At 41.8% G+C, this 14,389-nt stretch overlaps 2 protein-coding genes across 3 annotated transcripts; one reads left to right on the top strand and one right to left on the bottom strand.

The window, feature by feature from the left end:
* The first annotated feature begins 4,268 nt into the window (after positions 1 to 4,268).
* pmpcb (peptidase, mitochondrial processing subunit beta) lies at positions 4,269 to 8,517 on the top strand. The gene is made up of 13 exons (XM_042316060.1): positions 4,269 to 4,418; positions 4,789 to 4,926; positions 5,015 to 5,101; positions 5,196 to 5,325; positions 5,479 to 5,677; positions 6,071 to 6,150; positions 6,350 to 6,462; positions 6,824 to 6,967; positions 7,053 to 7,213; positions 7,414 to 7,499; positions 7,717 to 7,805; positions 7,926 to 8,001; positions 8,291 to 8,517. Exons 1-13 carry the CDS (start codon positions 4,317 to 4,319, stop codon positions 8,353 to 8,355), a joined length of 1,470 nt encoding a protein of 489 aa, XP_042171994.1. The 5' UTR covers positions 4,269 to 4,316; the 3' UTR covers positions 8,356 to 8,517.
* dnajc2 (DnaJ (Hsp40) homolog, subfamily C, member 2) lies at positions 7,872 to 14,235 on the bottom strand. Of its 2 annotated transcripts, XM_042316059.1 has the most exons (16): positions 14,034 to 14,233; positions 13,272 to 13,462; positions 12,688 to 12,763; positions 12,450 to 12,548; positions 11,757 to 11,979; positions 11,467 to 11,532; positions 11,045 to 11,136; positions 10,801 to 10,922; positions 10,543 to 10,692; positions 10,316 to 10,404; positions 10,152 to 10,221; positions 9,888 to 10,069; positions 9,440 to 9,540; positions 9,242 to 9,352; positions 8,863 to 9,017; positions 7,872 to 8,599 (listed from the first exon to the last, which is right to left on the bottom strand). In XM_042316059.1, exons 1-16 carry the CDS (start codon positions 14,089 to 14,091, stop codon positions 8,531 to 8,533), a joined length of 1,854 nt encoding a protein of 617 aa, XP_042171993.1. In that variant the 5' UTR covers positions 14,092 to 14,233; the 3' UTR covers positions 7,872 to 8,530. The 2 variants fall into 2 exon arrangements, with proteins under 2 accessions (XP_042171993.1, XP_042171992.1); XM_042316058.1 differs by having other exon boundaries at positions 8,547 to 9,017; positions 14,034 to 14,235.
* Between the last annotated feature and the right edge of the window lie 154 nt (positions 14,236 to 14,389).

Raw genomic sequence — 14,389 nt, 5'->3', positions numbered from 1 at the left:
CGGGATGACGACTGTGTGGTCCCCATGGTGTTTATACTTGCTTACTATTGTTTGTACAGATGAATGTGGTACCTTCAGGCGTTTGGAAATTGCTCCCAAAGATGAAACTGTTTTTTTATGATGTCTTGGCTGATTTCTTTTGATTTTCCCATGATGTCAAGCAAAGTGGCACTGAGTTTGAAGGTAGGCCTTGAAATACATCCACAGGTACACTTACAATTGACTCAAATGATGTCAATTAGCCTATCAGAAGCTTCTAAAGTCATGACATAATTTTCTGGATTTTTCCAAGCTGTTTAAAGGCACAGGCAACTTAGTGTATGTAAACTTCTGACACACTGGAATTGTGATACAGTGAATTACAAGTGAAATAATCTGTCTGTAAAGAATTGTTGGAAAAATGACTTGTGTCAGGCACAAAGTAGATGTTCTAACCGACTTGCCAAAAATATAGTTTGTTAACAAGAAATTTGTGGAGTGGTTGAAAAACGAGTTAATGACTCCAACCTAAGTGTATGTAAACTTCCGACTTCAACTGTACATGTTGTACCATATATGCTAATGCTTAAAATACTTTATAAAATCTTCTCATGAACCATAAATCAGATTGACTTCAGATTTTGTATATATATTCTAATGAATTGCCTTAACTAATGGTGTAAGGACTTAACTGTAGTTGTATTTCAGTTTGCACATTACAATCAATACAATTCCTAAACCTTCCCAAATTCACACCACAACACAAGTAACTACTTGATGAACTACTTGATGAACACGCTCAAAGGGATGCACAAGTAACTACTTGATGAACTACTTGATGAACACGCTCAAAGGGGAGTCAATAGCAAGGAGTCAATAGCAAAACAGTTAAAACAACAATTCCAAAACCACAAATCATATTCAAACCATATTTGGTACGAGTTTAACAAAATAAGATCACTGCAATATACCAATAGACTAATGCTGAAATATTTGACAAATCTTAACCCCAGCATAGGTACACTATATATAAACTCAATACATTAAGTAATGACTTTAAGAATGATTACCTGCATTCAAAGATAACCAACCTACAGCACTAGACTAAACTTCACTTGCATCATTCGTGTGGCACTGAGAGATAAACATGGTAATAATTGAACTAAAACAGAGAAAGCAACACCTCGTGGAACAACGCCTCTCCCCTAATTGACCTAGATAGTTTGTGTGTATGCATTGATATGTGGGCTACGTGTGCCTTTTTAAAAACTATATGCAGTTTTGTCCTTGAGCTGTTCTTGTCTATTGATGTTCTGTATTATGTCATTCTGTATTATGTTTCATGTTCTGTGTGGACCCAAGGAAGAGTAGCTGCTGCTTTTGCAACAGCTAATGGGGATCCTATTAAAATACCAAATACCAAACTGATCCAATCAAATCAAATTGTATTTGTCAAATGTGCCGAATACAACAGGTGTACAGTGAAATGTTTACAAGCCCTTAACCAACAATGCAGTTTTAAGAAAATACCTAATGAAAGTAATAGATAACAAATCATTAAAGAGCAGCAGTAAATAACAATAGTGGGACTATATACGGGCGGAACCGGTACAAAGTCAATATGTGGGGGCACCGGTGTTGAGGTAATTGAGGTTATATGTATATGTAGGTAGAGTTATTAAAGTGATTATGTATAGATAATAACAGAGAGTAGCAGCAGTGTAGAAGTGGGGGGGAGTGGTAATGCAAATAGTCTGGGTGGCCATTTGATTAGATGTTCAGGAGTCTTATGTTTAGAAGCCTCTTGGACCCAGACTTGGTGCTCCGGTACTGCTTGCTGTGTGGTAGCAGAGAGAACAGTCTATGACTAGGGTGGCTGGAGTCTTTGACAATTTTTAGGGCCTTCCTCTGTAAATAGCACACCCAATCTACCTACCTCATCCCCATACTGTTTGTATTTATTTTTCTGCTCTTTTGCACACCAGTATCTCTACTTGCACATCATCATCTGCTCATATATCACTCCAGTGTTAATCTGCTAAATTGTAATTACTCAGCCTATTTATTGGCCTATTTATTGCCTACCTCCTCATGCCTTTTGCACACACTGTATATAGACTTTCTTTTTTTTCTACTGTGTCATTGACTTGTTTATTGTGTTATTGCCTTGTTTATTGTTTATTCCATGTGTAACTCTGTGTTGTTGTCTGTGTCACACTGCTTTGCTTTATCTTTGCCAGGTCGCAGTTGTAAAGGAGAACTTGTTTGTTCTCAACTAGCTTACCTGGTTAAATAAAGGTGAAATAAAATGTCCAAAAAAAATACATTAAAAAAATTGCCTGGTATAGAGGGCCTGGATGGCAGGAAGCTTTTCCCGGTGATGTACTGGGCCGTACTCACTACCTTCTGTAGTGCCTTGCAGTCAAAGGCTGAGCAGTTGCCATACCAGGCAGTGATGCAACCTGTCAGGAAGCTCTCGATGGTGCAGCTGTAAAACCTTTTGAGGATCTGAGGACCCACTTTTCAGTCTCCTGAGAGGGAATAGGTTTTGTCGTGCCCTCTTCACTACTGTCTTGGTGTGCTTGGACCATGTTAGTTTGTTGGTAATGTGAACACCAAGGAACTTAAAGCTCTCAACCTGCTCCACTACAGTCCTGTCGATGAGAATGCGGGTGTGCTCAGTCCTCTTTTTCCTGTAGTCCACAATCATCTCCTTTGTTTTGATCACGTTGCGCGAGAGGTTGTTGTCCTTGCACCACACGGTCAGGTCTCTTACCTCCTCCCTATAGGCTGTCTCGTCGTTGACGGTGATCAGGCCTACCACTGTTCTGTCATCGGCAAACATAATGATGGTGTTGGAGTCGTGCCTGGCCGTGCAGTCACGAGTGAACAAGGAGTACAGGAGGGAGAAGTGCAGAGGGAGGTGTTTAGTCCCAGGGTCCTTAGCATAGTGCTGATCTTTGAGGGCACTATGGTGTTTAATGCGGGATAATGGTGTTGATGTGAGCCATGACAATACTTTCAAAGCATTTCATGACTACAGACATGAGTGCTACGGGTTGGTAGTCATTTAGGCAGGTTATCTTAGTGTTCTTGGACACAGGGACTATGGTGGTCTGCTTGAAATGTGTTGGTATTACAGACTCAGACAGGGAGAGGTTGAAAATGTCAGTGAAGACACTTGCCAGTTGGTAAGTGCATGCTCGGTGTACACGTCCTGGTAATCCGTCTGGCCCTGCGGCCTTGTGAATGTTGATCTGTTTAAAGGTTTTACCCACATCTACTGCGGAGAGTGTGATCATACAGTCGCCCGGAAAAGCTGGTTCTCTCATGCATGTTTCAGTGTTACTTGCCTCGAAGCGAGCATAGAAGTTATTTAGTTCGTCTAGTAGGCTTGTGTCACTGGGCAGCTCTCAGCTGTGCTTCCCTTTGTAGTCTGTAATAGTTTGCAAGCCCTGCCACATCCGACGTGCGTCGGAGCCGGTGTAATACAATTCGGTCTTAGCCCTGTATTGACACTTTGCCTGTTTGATGGTTCGTTGGAGGGCATAGTGAGATTTCTTATAAGCTTCCGGGTTAGAGTCCCACTCTGTAATCCATGGCTTTTGGTTGGATATGTACGCACAGTCACTGTGGGGACGACGTCATTGAAGCACTTATTGATGAAGCCAGTGACTGATTTGGTGTACTCCTCAATGCCATCGTAAGAATCCTTCAACATATTCCAGTCTGTGCTAGCAAAACAGTCCTGTAGTTTAGCACTTTTTTTATAGACTGAGTCACTGGTGCTTCATGCTTTCCTTTTGAATTGATTGCACATAAAGGAAGATTTCTACATGATAGAGTGCTTGCTTTGTTATCTAACTGATAGTGTGTCCTGACTGTCATCCTGTGAACCCCGTTCATTGCTGCTTGCAGCTATATTATTTGAAATTATTTTTATGAATCAATTTCAAGCACACAGGAAATAGACAGACTAAATAAACAAAGAGTATATGAAAAATTTAGAACATAATTACCAGGGGAGAGAATAGTAAAAGCATTATGATAATTAAGTACATTCAAACCAAAACCTTTGAAAAAGTTACATACATTCACGGTCTACACAGCTTTCTTATTACCCAGAGGGGGAAATGGTTTTCAAGTATTGTACAATTTCATTCTTAAAGATTATAAACAATTGTTTTCTATTAATACATTTACAATTATAGCTACATTTGTAAATGTATATTTATGAATATGACATTTTACAAATCATAATGACATGGCAAATGCTGGTGGGCGTGTTACATGCTCATTACGGCAGCTCACTGAATAATCGCACTTGCGCAATAGCCATGTCACAAATAATCAACATGGCGACGTCCTTACATCGCCTTACCTCCGCTGGGAGATATCTTGTAAAACGGAATTTATTGAAGACTAATGTCTTAACCAGGGTAAGTCTCGATATCCAGAAGGGTGACAATTTTAGCCTGCAAACCTTGGTAGAATTATCAATAACAGATACTTAGCTAACTATAGTAGCTAATGCAGAGGGATATCCAGGGATATTGCCTGTGTTCTGCAGGTCCTGAAGCTTTGATGAAGTAGAAAAATTCCTTCTAGTGATAATTGACTCTGCGTGTGAAATGATCATACAACTTACTTCAAACCAGTAGCATTATCTAGATATTGTTTTTATAGTCTACACTAGAATAAACTGTAATGCCCAGCCAAGTAAAACTTGCAAATGCTATCAACGTTCTTCTGTAGCTAGCTAGTACCGTTAGTCGCTAATAGTACTCACTTCCACCCTTCTCATTGCAGTCCATTGTTGGTTCACACAGACTATTGGCTACGCAGGCCGCCAACCAAGTGATGTTAAATGTCCCTGAAACCAAGGTTACCACCTTAGAAAATGGACTACGTGTTGCATCTGAGGATTCCGGTCTTTCGACTTGCACAGTGAGTAACAGAGACCCTCCCACTGTTAAGTACAATCTGTCTACTATATGTGTGCTGAAGTCGGATGTCATCAATTGGTGCCTTGCAGGTTGGTCTCTGGATAGATGCAGGGAGTCGTTATGAGAATGAGAGGAACAATGGCACTGCTCATTTCTTGGAACACATGGCTTTCAAGGTTAGATGACAACCACTGCAAATCGCAACCAATGTCCATGACCATATTTGTTGCCGTTTGACATGTCTGTTCATCTGTGATGTGCGTCTGGCAGGGTACAAGGAAGCGCTCCCAGCTTGACCTGGAGCTGGAGATTGAAAATATGGGGGCCCATCTGAATGCTTACACCTCGAGGGAGCAGACTGTGTATTATGCCAAAGCATTCACAAAGGACCTTCCCAGAGGTATGACCACTGACTGTAAAGAGATTTGCTCCACTGTCTTGTCACTGAACTGTGTGTGGCCACAGATGGATAGTGGACATTTTGCTATAAGAAATGAAGAATCTTCGGTGTGGCGGAGACCATTTATAATGCTCCCCCTCCCTTGTTCTCCAGCGGTAGAGATCCTGGCAGACATCATCCAGAACAGCACATTGGGGGGAGCAGAGATCGAGCGAGAGCGAGGGGTCATCCTCCGAGAGATGCAGGAAGTAGAGACCAACCTGCAGGAAGTGGTGTTTGATTACCTCCACGCCACAGCTTATCAAGCCACAGCCCTGGGCAGAACCATCCTGGGCCCTACGGAGAACATCAAGTAGGACTCTCAACTGCCTCAGCTGGGGCCTGGGTTCATTACAGCACAGAATGGGAAATGTTTTGTAACCAAAAAAATAATAATCTGCATTCCTTATTGGACCAGGAAGCCTAGTCCCACTCGGATACAGTCTGTTTTCTTCCGTTTTGTGCCTAATGAACATAAACCAACTCACAAGAGAACAATGTTAACAAAGAAATGTACTACAGAACAGGGCATCCGGTTAACTGTATTCATTCCCTTTATATCTGCGATGTTGTGAATTGCTCACTCCTGACTAATACACCCCTAGACTTGGTTATTCCTGTCAACTACTTAACTGTCACCTCAGACCAGTTTGCTTCATAGAAACCACAGGATATGCAGTGACATTTCTGCTGTCTGTGTTTATAGAACAATAAACAGAGGAGACCTTGTTGAATACATCACGACTCACTACAAAGGACCGAGAATAGTGTTGGCTGCTGCTGGGGGTAGGTTCTCTTAAAGAGCACCATGCCAACATTTGTGAAAATGGCATGCTTATGTTTTGTAGTAATAAAGATGTTTCCAATGACATCAACCAATTAGTAGGCATTGCCTACACAATTGGTCAAAATTACACAATGTACACTGTCATTGACAAATAGCACAAAATATCTTCCAATGATTCTAACGTTGTCTTTTGAACAGGGGTTTCACACAATGAATTGATAGATTTGGCCAAGTACCACTTTGGGAATCTTCCTGCCAGATACAAGGGAGAGGCGCCAACTTTCCCACAATGTGACTTTACTGGAAGTGAGGTGAGATTGAAGGCCCTTAATGTTTATCTCCAACAGGCAAACTTGCTCCCCATGGGCAATTCCATGGTAAGAGTGACACTCAGATTTCACTTTAAAATGTATTTCAAACTATGCACAAATGTTTACAAAAACACATTTACTTGAACAGTGCAGATGCAACGTTTGGTAACAAAATGACAGCAAATGGCAAACCGTCATTCTCTTACTTGAACAGTGCTTTTGTTAAATGTTCAAAGTAGTCCTTGTGCATATAGTTATGGTTTGTTTAACTTTTCAGTAGTTGGTTTTTGTTTGTGAAATGAGTCACTTACTGTGGAATTTCCCCTTGTATATTGGACAATTTGATTTCATTGTTGGATAGATCCGAGTTCGTGATGACAAGATGCCCCTGGCACACATTGCCATTGCTGTGGAAGCAGTGGGCTGGTCGCACCCCGATACCATTCCCCTTATGGTGGCAAACACACTCATTGGCAACTGGGACCGCTCCTTTGGTGGGGGTGTGGTAAGTTCTCATTCATGTTCCCAGGCACCGGGACTCCTTCCAGATCGATTCCTCCTCTTACAATCTGTGTATTGACCTTTGCCAGAATCTCTCCAGCAAGCTGGCACAGATGGCATGCCAGGGCAACTTGTGCCACAGCTTCCAGTCTTTCAACACCTGTTACACCGACACAGGCCTGTGGGGACTCTACATGGTGTGTGAGCCTGGCACCATCAACGAGATGATGCACTTCGCCCAGCTGGAATGGTGAGCACAGCTGTCACCTGAGTGGGCAGTCAAACCAAGCTGACCTGGTTATGCTGGAACAGGGTTGAAAAGGACAATGTGAAGAAAATCTGACCCAGCATAGTTTGGGTCAGCACGGTAGTGTGAAAGGGGGTTGCCGCTCAGTTCATACTATGACTTCTGTCCAATAAATGACTGACATTTACTTTTGTTCACCTCAGGATGTCACTCTGCACTAGCGTTACTGAGAGCGAAGTTGCAAGAGCCAAGAACCTCCTCAAGACAAACATGCTTTTGCATCTTGATGGTAAGACCACGTGATTAGGGTTTGAATTACCAAGAACCTCCTCAAGACAAACATGCTTTTGCATCTTGACGGTAAGACCACGTGATTAGGGTTTGAATTACCAATGGACTTTCAGGGGTACCCAGTTATCTGCAGACACATTGACATTTCAATTTATATGGGAGGTATTTAGCCAACCCTGCCAATGATCGTAAAATCAAATGGACCTTTTTTCTAGGATCCACCCCCATCTGTGAGGACATCGGCAGACAGATGCTTTGTTACAGCCGTAGGATCCCTCTGCATGAACTGGAGGCCAGAATTGATGTGAGTAAAGGAAGGTTTCGACCCCAAATGTAAGCTGTGATTAACATAGCAAAGACACTTGTGGACTGTGTTGGGAAATTGCAGTGTCTTTATTTGAAATATTTTTTATGTCCCTCGAAGGCCATAGATGCAAAGACCATCAAGGACGTGTGTACAAAATACATCTATGACAAATCGCCTGCCATCGCAGCAGTCGGTACGTTGTGATTTCTATTGTTATTGAACAGATTCTAATTCATTCTGTTTACTGGCATTCCCCCCCTTCCAAATTAAGGCTATTAGGGGTCGTCAAACAAAGTTATGCAATTTCAGCTACAAATATACACACTTCATTCATTGCCAAAACAATACATACAATATTGCACTCAGTCAAGACCTTACCTGTGCTGCTAGGGCAAAACAGTGGAATTGAACTGTTGATGATATGACTACTTACAAAACTGGTGTGGTATAAAGAGCATTCAGTACATTTCCCTCTTTTTCAGGACCAATTGAGCAGCTCCCAGACTACAACCGAATTCGCAGTGGGATGTACTGGATGAGAACCTGAGAATTGGTGCTCTCTTTAGATACTTAGGAAAGTTAACAGCGAGCAGCCAACTGTACAATATATAAACATATCAACTTTTACAAACAGAGTTTAAGTTGTGGTTTCTTTGAATTTTATTATAAAATAAAGACCAACACAATAACGTTAAAAGAAGAACATGGGGCTGTTTGTCTTGTCATTTTCTGCTTTTACTGCCAACTTGTTCCTGGGCGGCCTTCTTGGCTTTGACCATTTCCACCAGTTCCTGTAGAGGAGAGAACTAGCTTTAGACAGGCATTCAATCTGATCAGCAGTAGAGCCCTTTTAAAAGGTCACTTCCCATTGAGTCGACATGTGCGCTATGCAGCATTTACCGTGAATTTGGGCTCCATAAACATTGCCTTTAAAAGGTGCAGCCTAAACGTGATCAGATTTAGAATGCTACAGCTTCGACATGTCATCTAAATTGTACATACAAACAGGGATTGAAACCACAAACCGAAGGATTAACGATAAGGTCCAGCTTACCTTATATCTCTTCATACAGTCCTTCTTGGTACGTCCGGGCACAGCTGCAGCAATCTTCTCCCACCTCTCTGGGGTGCTGACTGGGTAGGTCTTCAAGGCCTGCTCTAGAAGCTTCTGCTCCTCAGTGGTCCAGGATGCAGTGTTGGCTTCAGCACCTGAAGCAGTGAGAATTGAAGATGACAGTGAATGGCTAACACTAGGAAACATATCCAGAAATAACCCGTAAACCCGTAGTCACTACTACGCCCCCCCCCCATATTACTTAATCAGATCCTCAAGTGTCGGAAGTATGGAGTCGGTGACAAAGTACTTTCAGTCATGGGTATAAATCCAATGTGCTTTTGTGCAAGCAAAAATTAACTACTGAATGACCACTCACCATCAAATCTCTCAGAGGGCACTGCGTTGTCCACTGTCTGGGGCACGGCTGCATGCTCTTTGTTAAACTTCTCAAAGGCCTTCTTGTTAATCTCATCTTTCTGCCCGGGTTCTGAAAAAGTAGCAAAGTTTCAAATGTGTTTTGCAGAGAATTACACTGACAACGGCTCCTACATCTGCTGACATGACAGTTGCTCACCAAGCTTTTGTAAGTTCTTGGCTTTGTTGATAACATCTTTGGCTGTCCTTTTGATGCCACTGGTGGAGTGCAAGTTCATGTAGTTGGCAATGACTTCCCATCTACAGGATAGAAACAACGAAAGATTAATCACTTAAAGTAAAAGCATGAAATCGGCAAGGCCATCTACACCAGCAGTGGAATGTTCCGCTTCATGGACAGAACACAGCCAAGTTCATTAGGCAAACATTGCAGATAGAAATGTCATGAATATTGAACTTGTACCATTGTTCAAATGAAAGTGTGTTTCCTATGAACAGTATCAATAAAAACATGTCAATACAGAAATGTCATGAATAGAGTGGATTCCTTATTCTACATGCAAGAGGCAAGTTCATTATATGTATTTTTAGGCTCATTATTTCTACTTCAACATTGTGCCCTGTTGAACACAGCCCTGGGAGGGTACCTGGCGTTGGTTCCAGCAGGGAACAGGTTGACTGCTTTGATGAGCAGCGGGAGCTCTTCCTCATTCCAGCCCTTTCCTCCGCCCCCGCCCCCTCCGCTGGCCTGTACGGTAGTACGGACAGCTTGCCTGGCCTGCACCTCCGCATCCTTCTCCTTTTGCAGCTGGGCATTCACCTCCTGCACCTGGACATACAAAACAATGTCAGTGGTACAGATGGAAGCTGTGTACCATATTTACACCCAGTCATCATGTGGTGCTCTCTACCTGCTTCTCCACCGCTACCTTGCCCTCCTCCTTTGAACCCAATGCCAATCCTTCATTCAGGGATTGCAGACTGGAGAAAGAAAGTGATTCCCACTGTATTGAGTTCAACTGCAGATTTGTATAACGTATTACCAATAAGGCAAATTTAAATTAATATCCTTTACCTCACAAGCTCCAAACGGTCACAAAGTTTCTCCACATCTTCCATCATTTTCACACTATCAGATTCATTGTCACCAAAGTAATTCCAGTTCTTCAGGGGAAAACAAAACAAGAGGACAGGAAAATACTAAGATGAGTTGGGGTACCTTTAACAGCATTACAATCTTGCCCACTAATCAACAAATGTTCATTAATTCCCTGGAGAGAGGCCACCCCATTCAAGCAGCACCTTGCAAGTTGTCCTCAGTTTCTGCCTCTCTTTCTTGATGGCCTTCTTTTGGATCTCCTTCTCCTTCTTGGCCTGCTGGGCAACCAGTTTGGCCTCCTCTTCCTCCTTCTCTTTGGCCAGCCGTGCAGCATCCAGCTCTGCCTGCCGAGCCTGATACCAACACAGTCACAAACGCATTGAAGTCTACGCAGAAACAATCTGGACACAAAGGAGAGGCAAGAATAAAACAAAATACATGTTCTAATGTGTCGGACTGACCCGCTCCTTCTCTTCCTGCTCTTTCCTCTTGGCGTCTGCTTTGGCCTTCTTCTCATTCTCCTTTCTGGCCTTCTCATCATCTTTGAATTTCTTTATCCTGGGATCAAGGCTGTAGGCCGTGTCTTTCAACAGAAACGCACCCAAACAGTGTCATTCCATGAACCCATCTGCCAGGTATTTCAGTTGAGTTAGTCATTTTCTATTGTTCATGTAAGAACAGGTATGCATGTCTAGTGGGCCTTACCAACAAGCGTCCGTAGTCTATTCATCTCTTCCTTCTTCCTGGTGGCTCTGGCTGCACGATTCTGCTTTTCAATCCATCTCCTCTCATCACGACTGAATTCAACAGATGAAAGCATACAAATCAGACACTACTGAGAATGGAAGACACAGGCAGCCTAGCGGTTAGAGCTCGGGGCCAGTAACTGAAAGGTCCCTGGTTCGAATCCCTGATCTATTTGAAGAAAAAAAAGAAAAAAAAAATAGGTTGATGTGCACTTGAGCAAGGCACTTAACCCTAATTTGCTCCAGGGGGGCACCGTACTATGGCTAACCCTGTAAAGCAACACATTCTACTGTACCTGGTGACAATAAAACATCTACAATACATAAATATATGACAGTGGATTGTTTTGATATTACCCACCATGTTCTGATATTACTTACCATTCTGCCTTGTCCTTTTCCTCTTCATCCAAATAAGAAAACTCTCTCCATGAGTCAAAGTTGTACCTTGATTGAGATTGTGAATGGAAAACAAATTCACAATTCAAATAAATGAACAAGAAATATCAAATCATTGTGAGAAGTTGCGGTGTATTGCATGTCTGAAATAAGTTCCATATTCAGAATTCTTTGTCTGAAAGAGCAGTAATTCCCTTGTAGTTCAAAGTTTAAACTCAAAGGAATTTTCCACACAATGACCAATGCTGATGGCCAGTGATGGTCTTACTTACCAAACAGAATAAAAATTATCCACATCCTCAAAAGAGGAATCCATAGTGCCAAGTCTGGGAACGTGTTTTTTAGAAGACCACCGGGCATTTCTCTCAAAAACGGGAGCATACGCCTCAAAGAAGTTATCTTTGCCTTCGCCCTTTGAAGGCACAGCGTTGTCAAAGGTAGGATCTACACTGTCAAATGCTCTTCGCTTCACAGGATCTGACAGAATCTCTATAGCTGGTATGAGATAAAAACACAAAATATTATTGTTAATAGGAGCTGAAACAGAATGTTTAGCCTCAAGAGATAACATCTACTTTATTAGTCCACCAGATAGATATCAGGCTTTTGCTTTTATCCAACACCATCCCTCCCGATATACACACACAAACACACATTCGGCTGGAGCAGAGGGCAGCTGCAGTGCCCAATGAGCAGTTTAGGGGGTTGAGTTTGTTACTCAAGGGAACATTGGTAGTAGGTGGCACCTAAGATATTGATGCCAGCAACCTTCTGGTAAAACAATACTATATTTCATACTATAATCATTGTATTTGTATACAGAGGGAGTACTGTGAGGTATAACACCTATATAAAGACAGTTATCCAAAGGGACTTACTTTTTTTAGGATGTGCATGTGATCCCTGCAAGATTTGAATAAACCATGATTATGGCAGTGCTGACAATGTTTTTAAAATGTCCTTACCTTTAGTTATACAGGTGAAGTAGTCACCGTCTCCTTCTACAATCAGCTCTCCCGCAGCTTTCCTTTTGTCAGGGTGATGCTTCAACACCATTGCCTTGTCTGTTGAAAAACATTACACTTAATATACTGCGGTAAAACAAGCTGCTATTCTAATGAACTCGAAGTAATGTCAGAGAAACCTTATGGTCAACAAATATAATGTGGTTCAGAAGACAACAGCACACATGGAAATACTCACGGGCAGCTTTGATTTGTTTCTGTGTCGCCTTGTACCTCATATGAGCCAGTCCAAGGACAGCATAGTGATCTTGATTCTGAAAAGAGAAACGCCAAGGAGGAAGACATCCTTTACTACGTACTCCCAAAAGTAGAATTCAATACACAGTGTTCCTAATGGTTCTGAAGGGAGGTCCCACTGACATAACGTCTAACTCAGTGGCAGTCGGTGCTGTTTAAGATGAGGGAGGACGATTTGTTTTATGAGCATGGCCTTATTTCTATTACAGCATATTGGATGAGTGCCATTCATATTCCATTCACCCAGCTCAATATAACGTCAATAGGTTTAGGCTACTACACGATACAACAATTTCCCCCATACCCATAATGAGGTTGCTACAACAGGTCAAGAGAAAAATTTTAGTAACGAAGAGTGACCCATTTAATACCGCCTTGCACACTTCTTGCATTCATCTAGCTGATCTAGGGTGTAATTATTAGTCCAACAGTTGCAAATGAGTGTTTCGATTGGACAAATTCAGGTATGTTTCAGTTTAATCAATTATTTTCAATAGAATCTGCAAAATGAATACACCTGACTACCTTCCAGTCTTTGGGGTCCAGTGTTCTCAGCAGGGGGAAATCCTCCAGCTGCAGCTCTTCATCCTCAGATTCCTCAGACAGCTCCTCCTCTTCCTCAAGCTCCTGGAAGGAGGCCGATACATTCCTGTTCCTCCTCTTCAGAAAGGCCTCGAACCACCGACCAACAGGTTCCACCTCGATCTGCACTGAGGCTGAGGGAGAGGAGGGCAACCATTATCCCCTCCATCTGGCTGCATTCTCTCTCTGAGAATAACATTCTGCAACCTACCAAAACAACTTAAATTCCCTTGTTAACAAAACATACATTTTGTATGAGTAAGTGTAAGCTAGGACTGTCAAATATCCTTTAATAAGTTGAGTTGTCCTCATTTTTTTTTTTAAGTATCACTAAATGTCCACAAATGAACAAAACATTGCCATGGTAAGTGTTATAGCTAGCTATGTGGGGCTACAGTATATGAACAAATCTGTGCAGCATTCAAAACTAAGATTCAGCAACAGGAAACACAACATAAATTATGTCCCTCTTAGTCATTTAGCTACTTAGCGTAACGATTTTCATAGACAGTAACGTTAGCTAGCTACAATGATTATATTAACAATATGAATTAAATAACACTTCATACTAGTATGCGATAACTAGCTAACGTTAGCTGTTCTCTGATATACCGGTAGTTAACTAGCATAGTTGATTGCTAGCTAGCTACATAATAGCGAATTGTGTCAGTATCAGCAGTATTTTCACTCTCATTCAATGCTTACCAGCAATGGCATTACAGTAGACGACTGTAACATCCCCTTCTAATGCTTCTATTAGCATATTGGAAAGGTGTGCTATAACATTCAGCTGTGAAATGTATTCAGTTAAATGCTTTCTAAAGTGCTAGTATGTCGCCCGGTTTTTCAGCACACCACATGGGCCTGCTTTTACAAGTGCCTTACTGGGTAGACCTGGTTTACACTCTTATAATTCCGAAATCCCACATAGGATACCTTATATTTAGTTCCTAAATAATACTTTCAAATTTCAAAGATCTTCTCACAAACGACTGTTATACTAGTATTAAGTATGTCGCTTAAATATGTTAAGAATATTCATACATTTGAACAGATATTGG

The sequence above is a fragment of the Oncorhynchus tshawytscha genome, unplaced genomic scaffold, assembly GCF_018296145.1.
Source record: "Oncorhynchus tshawytscha isolate Ot180627B unplaced genomic scaffold, Otsh_v2.0 Un_contig_5464_pilon_pilon, whole genome shotgun sequence".
Classification (NCBI taxonomy): domain Eukaryota; kingdom Metazoa; phylum Chordata; class Actinopteri; order Salmoniformes; family Salmonidae; genus Oncorhynchus; species Oncorhynchus tshawytscha.
The sequence above is the reverse complement of the archived record's forward strand: the minus strand, read 5'-3'. Positions and strand labels throughout refer to the sequence as shown.